The sequence below is a fragment of the Equus quagga genome, chromosome 14 (assembly GCF_021613505.1).
Source record: "Equus quagga isolate Etosha38 chromosome 14, UCLA_HA_Equagga_1.0, whole genome shotgun sequence".
NCBI lineage: Eukaryota > Metazoa > Chordata > Mammalia > Perissodactyla > Equidae > Equus > Equus quagga.
In genome coordinates, this window is record NC_060280.1 from 38888144 (window position 1) to 38895844 (window position 7701).

The 7701-nt window shown below is 34.4% G+C and overlaps 1 protein-coding gene across 10 annotated transcripts in view; it reads right to left on the minus strand.

Annotated features, from left to right (window-relative positions):
• The window catches only part of PICALM (phosphatidylinositol binding clathrin assembly protein), a 105887-nt gene that overhangs the window by 36737 nt on the left and 61449 nt on the right, over nt 1-7701 (minus strand). For all 10 annotated transcript variants that reach the window (XM_046637518.1, XM_046637515.1, XM_046637514.1 and 7 more), the window contains exons 9-12: nt 5053-5138; nt 3018-3141; nt 2341-2477; nt 51-154 (exon numbers count right to left, since the gene is read on the minus strand). In XM_046637518.1, coding sequence (XP_046493474.1) covers nt 51-154; nt 2341-2477; nt 3018-3141; nt 5053-5138 — 451 coding nt within the window. The remainder of the gene's footprint in view (nt 1-50; nt 155-2340; nt 2478-3017; nt 3142-5052; nt 5139-7701) is intronic.

A 7701-nucleotide genomic window follows, 5' to 3' on the forward strand; every position in this document is an offset into this window, starting at 1 on the left:
GGAGGGGAGATGCCTATACAGCATATGAAGTAGAATTCATTAATGCTTACCTCCCCATGTACTTGCTACCTGAGAAGCAGTTGACATAGGAAGTATAGCTGGGTGAAAAGTTGGCTGTTGCAAATCAAGCAGATCATTTGGTAGCTTTGATGTGCTAGAAGGATATTTTGAAAAGATGATTTATTTATTAGGTAAACTTTACTACATTAGCCACTCCCCTCTCCTGCCCCAATAAATAAAAACATCAGAAAGAAAAGCAAAAGAAATCCCAAATAATGTAAATCACAATAGGAGGAACACTTTCAGCAGGATAACAGTTGCACATCCTCATATAACAGCATATTTCTAAGGAGGCCTGAAAAAATATTCAAGCACCATATTTTAAGTTTACACAGGATTCACACAGTAATAAGCCCTTCTGCAAAAGATCAATGACTTTACCAGGAAAATACTGATTTCCTTATTGAATTAACATAAACAACATGATTCTGAAATAGGAATCATGGCAATTTTAATTTTTTTAAGGAATTTGTTTTCTTACTTTTAATCTTCAAAGAACTTCAATTACATTTGCAATACCAATACCCCTATAAAGTAAAATACTAAACTGCTTCAATATCCAAACAACATATCAACCATACGGGGGAAAAATTATGCATGCATATATGACACGAACTTATAACAGAGCCACCCCATTACACAACACTAGGGAGGCACTACTTATATATTTCTTACCACAAGACTTTTATGTGATTAAGGATAACAACTGAAAAAAAGATCCCAGAGCCCCCATAAATTGAGACAGTATGTATATCGCAGCACAATTTTCAACTTATACTTACTCAAAAACAAAAGTTTTGAAGACGTCTTTTAGATGTAAAAAAATAGTTTTATAGGTAGATAAATAAAAATACAAATGTATTTAGTGCTTGAAAAAATACAGAATGTGCAATAAGCATTCTGCAATAGGCTGTAAGACTTCCCTTCAATTATTATTAAAAAGGCAAAAACTTTGAGTGTATTAAGTGAAATAAAACATAATCAAATTAATTATCTAATAATTTATTCCATCCTCAACATTCAACATTCTTTTCCATTTATCTCCCCTAAGACAGACTTCTTTCGAAGGCCCCCAAGTGGAAAACTTGACACTTAATAGATTCAATGTTATTTTATCAGGTTAAGGAAGACAGCTTACAAAAAACAAAACAACCAAAAAAACACCAAATTTGAAAGAAAAACACACAACTAAATTCAACAAACATCCACTAAGACTTTAGGGAGCAGGGGAGCAGTTGGTTAGTGAAAGTTACAATGAGCTGTGACAGGAGTCAGCAGGTGGGAGGAAAGACCTTTTAAGGATGATTTAATAAAATAAACAGCAACAACAATAAAATCAAAGGAGAACAAGCAAACAAAAAGACCCTATCACTCTGTAGGCAGCATTCACCATGTGCTAATAATAAGCACTGTGCTAAATCCTATACTAGTCATCTGCGAGCCTGCTGGAAATAAAAATTCTTGGGCCTCACTCCACACCTAGTGAATCAGAAACTCTGGGGATAGGGAGCTCAGAAATCTGTGATTTAATAAACCCTCCAGGTTATTCTGATGCTTGCTAAAGACTGAGAACTACTGAACTATACCACACATTATCTTATTTGGAAATTGAGGTTTAAAAAGGAAGACAACTAAGAAATAAGAGAGGCAGGATTGAAATCATAATCCGACTTCCAAATTTCTACTTTAAATCACTCTGTCCTAAAAGACAGAACAGATTTAGAAAAAGCCAATTATTCTAATTTGCCTGGAAATACTATATTTCCATTGTTAAGTAATCTAAATTAGGCAAGAAGATTATTCAAGTTGGTCTGGTAGGTTTCAATACCAGAGAAATCTGGCAACTAAACTCTTACTGTGTTCTAGATTACTGAGTTTAACACCAGGGAATAGATATAAAAGACATTTAATATCCAATGACAGGATATTCTGAAATATGTATCATCCACACATACATACATATATAGATATAAGGGGGGGGTCTTACACACTTTACAAATGTATTTAATTATAACCAATTTTTATACAATAAAATGTTTGCCCAGAGATAACCCATTACATTCCAATTAGCATAAATTTGTAATTTAGCCATCTTTCATTTCAAATTCTTCACTTTATATTTAGTTATTATAACTCTACCACCATTTATCACCACTTCCTCTGTGTGAATTTATGATTATAAAATCATAAATCAAACTAAACTTGAAAAACTTCATAAAATTTCTATTAGAAGTCTTTAAACCTAAGTATTGAAAGTTAATCCTTAACCTCTCCACCTACCTGTTAGAAGAACTAGGGGTAGAAAATATGTCAATGGCTGGTGCAGTCATTATACCCCCTGCAGAGGTGGACACAGGAGAGGCTGCAGTTGTTAAAGAGGTATGAGGTTTCTTTGCAAGTTCTTTTAGGCGCTGTTCCTGTTGAGAAAGGGAACTACCATAAGGAATCCAGAAACCAGATTTGTTTGTATGGCCTCTCAAAAAAAGCATTTTCTAATTCTGTTTTGATAGCAGAAAAGTATTCTCTGACTATTTTATCAGTCATTCAATGTCAGGATAAAAAACTAGACTACTGAGTTTCACCCCATTTTGATAACTACACATTATTTATTTATTTACTTATTTTGAGGAATATTAGCCCTGAGCTAACATCTGCCACCAATCCTCCTCCTTTTGCTGAGGAAGATTGGGCCTGAGCTAACATCTGTGCCCATCCTCCTCTATTTTACAGGTTCAACGCCCGCCACAGCATGACTTGATAGGCGGTGTGCAGGTCCATGCCCAGGATCCAAACCCGAGAACCCCAGGCAACCGAAGTGGAGCACGTGAACTTAACTACTACACCACTGGGCCAGCCTCAGATACCTACGCATTAAATGCTTAGTCTACGTCGAGGTTCCAATTACCTTACCAACAACTATACTTGTTCTTCCAAATAAAGAGAACATATATACTTACCTTTAAAGCTTTTAAACGAGCCTGTTCTTCCTCTAATGCTGCCTGCTTTTCCCTTTCATCCACTTTGGTAAGAGACAGGCCAGTGCTTGCCAGGGAAGAGACTGCATTGGAAAGTGTTGTTGCCCTAGGATAATAAAACAAAGATAATTTGGCTTTCTGCCAAAAATTTCACATTACAACCTGGTAGCAAAATGGTGTGGCAACCTTGCCATGGATGGGTGCTATAATTATGAACTGAACTTACGGAGTCAAAACCAGTACTTCAATGAGATATTCTACCCTGTGACCTAAAGGATTACTAGCAATGAGTTGATCTACACACACATTCACCGCTTTTTATATAAGTGTTAGACTTTGGAAAGGGTTCACAATAAAGGTGAGGGATATTGTGTCTTCCAAGTCCCAACGGAGGGAACCAAAGCAATGAGGAAAGAGCTCAGTTCTCCCAGGAAAACCTGATGGGTAAAAACTATTGAGTTTCTCAAAGGAAATGACTCTCTGCTAATTTACAGCCTGCATTTTGGCAGTACTATTATAGGAACACTAGAACATGAGTACCAATAATAAACAATGAGTGCCTAGGTATGTTTCCCTTATAATAACAACCAAAGATGTTGTTCCCAGAGGACCACAGCTTCCTCCAAAGGAAGATCAATTTCATTCCAATCACCAGTCCATCTGGCACTCCTACTTGCTATTCTTTTGCCAAGCTAGAATTTCTTTTTCAAACATATTATACCTGCACAATGCATCATCTCTCACTGGCAGATCCACAGCAAGCCACCTCCTTTCCCTTATATCAAAACTTTATCCATGCCATAAACCCCAAGATTAAATTCCCAAATGTTAATTCTAGGTAAAATAAACACATGTGGCAGAGAATTCTAACCTGAAGTACTACTCCTCAGTGACCTTTATTCATTTTCATCACACACCAGACACCATTCATTTCTACTCTAAGCATACAAGTGGCAAAGCTACAATTTAAATTTTATGTAAAATCAATTTTATAAATGAGCCAATATAAAGATACAACTCAGAAGACAAGAGTAATATAGCTGTGACAGAAATGCAAGAAACCAACAAAATTTTATGAAAAAAAAAAAAACCCCATGATATAAATTGGTGTGCCGGAACTACCTATTTTTTTCATTACTTTCTCAAATAACTGGGCCTTATAATTTTGGCTTATATGTCTAAAAACTTAATAGAAAATTCAAAGTGCAAATTTGGAATTAAAAAGTATTAAAAACCAGTAACAACATTTTCCTTTACAAATTATTTAAAATTTTGTTGCTAAAAAAAAAAGTCTGAAACAACAATCAGAAAGTCTAAAAAGACTAAAAAGAAGGAAGGTTCTCATTACACTTTATAAAATTTTTTTCTTCATACTGTTAAAAGGAGATCTTCCTAAGAAAACATGAAAATTACTCAAGTCACTACCCAACACAAAACTCATGTTACAAGGTTGATATGTGATGATCTATGTTATTTTCAGCTTGCTAGTTTAACTGGTCTTAGTCTCGGAAATCAGCTCAAAGTCTAATAGACTGATTTAAATATAATATGTCAATAATCAACCCCATGAACTGGCATTAAAGAGAGATGATGAAATGTGATGTCAGACATCCTAGGTTTGAGTCCCACAATTACTACTACACACTTCACAGGGCTGTTATGAGGGTTAATCAAATTTGTAAAAAGGCATGTCATAATTATAAAATCCCATACGAATCAATGCACTAACATCTTTAAGAGAAATATTGCTACTATGAATACAATTCTAAACCAAGTAGTCACTGTCATCATCTTAATAGATGCTGACATTTATTGAAGATCAGGAACTATTCCAAGAATTTCCATGTATTAACCCATTTAATCCTTGACAACAACTCTATGAGATTGATACTATTATTAAATCCATTTCATAAATGATCAAATTGAGATAAAGATAAGTAACTTGGAACTTGAGCTGGATTCATCTACTGTATTGGCAACATCACGCCTGCTCTTTGCCTTATGAAGAATAATATACCTGCTTGCAGCTGTAGAATCTTTGATTTTCTTTCCTTCCAAGGAAGCTAAATGCTGTTCCAAAGCATCAAGAAGACTGCTGGGGGCCTGAAATTGTACAAATATTAAGACTTTCATGATAATTAGGCCATTGGTTAAAATAAATCAAGTATCTTCTAACATATGAGAGCAACAAAAATAAATAGGTATGTTCTTCATGAACTAGTTAACAGTTTTAGCCACCTAAGAGTGACACTATTATTTTTTTTGACACTATTATTTTCATCACATAAGCATGACCTAATAAGGGGTATAATAAACATAATGAAAAATATAAAAACTAAGACTATGTAAACATGAAACAAGTATTTAATTTTTTTTATATTTCACTTATTTGAATTTTAAATAGTAACACACTCCTAAAAGCTAGACATACTGTTGAGCATGTTCCTAGTATTTAAGTAGCTGCTGAGTAATTGAAAGTGTCCAAACATTATTTCCAAATGGTTACTGATAAATGAAACTGAAGACTAACATCAAGGAAATGCAAATTAAAATCACAATGAGATACAACTTCTTACCCACTAGAATGGCTGAAGTTAAACAGACTAGCAACATTAAATGTTGGTGAAGATATGGAACAAGTGCAACTTTTGTACAAAGCTGGTGGGAGTACATCCACTATGAAAAAGGATCTGGATGTTTTTTATAAAGTTAAATATACCCTACCTTAATTAACCAATTCCATCCCTAATTATTTACCCAAAAGACAAAAACTTATCTCTGCAAGAAAACACTTGTTCAAGAATGTTTTAAGTAGCTTGATTTACAACAGCAAAAAACTGCAAATAATCCAAAAGTCCATCCCTTGGATAATGGATAAACAAAGTTGTGGTAAACTCACACAATGGAATACTATTCAGCAATAAAGAAGTTTGAATTAATGGTACATTCAACAACATGGACAGATCTCAAAACACGTTGATGAGCAAAAGACAATGGATACAAGAATAAATACTTGCATGATCCTATTTATATTAAATTCAAGATCTGATAAAATCACGCTATTAGAAATCAAACAGTGATTTGTGTGCAGAGGATAGGGAGTGACCAAAAGCAGACACGAGGATTGGGGCAATGGAATTGATTTATCTTGGTGTGTTGATTACATAAATGTTTATAGTTATCAAACCTCATTGAAATAGAAATTTACTCAATTTTTCTTTTAAAGGAAGACTAGCTTTTAAACTCTCAGGCTATATGTCAAACCTCAACTTAATACAATAAGTTAAATACTTTCACAAGGAGACATTTTCAGTGAGCTGAGAAGGAATCATTCACTATCTTTAAGTGAAGCAAATGCATCAGAGGCATTTACTTACCCTAAATATTCTTCAGGATTTGAGACACAAAGTTTCTAGATTACAGGGATCTAAAAACAGTTGGAAGATGCAATACTAGCTAATTTCTCTAAAAATTATGACTTGAACAATTTCCTTCATTCTGTTTTTTCTGTCAAGCAGATATAGTAGAAAACCAATTAAAACCAAAAACATTAGATTGAAACACTGACTTCTATAGTGAACTGAGAACACATATGCACTCCCTCAATCCCAACAAAATGTTTGCTAAATCCACAGGCAAAGCACTGTCCCAAGAGCTACTGTCAGAGATGATGAGGTTGATGATAGCATTTAACATTTAAAAAGCTCTTATAACACAACAGGCACTGTGCTAGCTACCTTGTATGTAATCACAGACTCTATGAGGAAGACACTACTAGTATGAGCATTTTACAAATAAACAACCTAAGACAGTCCAAGATCACATATCTGACACATAGCAGTGCCAACATAGGGTCTAAGGTATATCTGACCTGAATACCTAGATAATAACTACTGTGCTACAGAAGCCTAAATTAAAACTGTGGTCATTTAAACTGTAGTTTACTTTTTTCTGAAGGGTTTAAGCTGTGGCTTACAAGTATTAAACTACCAAGTTATGATAAGTAATAACAAACTAATTCCAAAATCCTTTCTAAATGTATCTGGCTATCCTTTAAAAGTTAAACCCAAACTACAAAGAGTGAAGGAAATGTGATACTTTGCATCCTAAAAACAGCAATTTATAACAAAGAATAAATAATCTCAAATTTCTACTCTTGTCCATAACCACCATCTTCCCTAAAGTATAAACAGCTTCGTTTTAGTTCACTTTTGAATTTCTCAATCACTAAGAGATCATCAATGAACAGGAAAAGAGGGTCAGAGGCAGGCCAACCCTACCCACTTACAATATCATGAATATTAAAATACAGACACTTAAGGACAGTCTGGCCTGAGGCTGATGCTTTTTAAACAGAAGATAGGCGATGATGACATGACAAATGGGGTAAGTAATGGGGAATCTGAAATTGTCAACTCAGTTTATACTACATATTGTTCAAGCAATGACTCTTCTCACATTTAGCACACAATAATGTGCTCAATCTTAATAAGGTCAATTTATCTCATGTGGACATATGCAGGAGTGTTTTTATTTACATATAACCCACACTAGACCTGATGCATACTCTTAGCCTGGAGATCAAAGGGATGAATCAGAACAAGTGAGTACCGAGAAACACAATAAGAACCATTAACAAGGAGGTGTTTAAAAGACATCCCAGAAC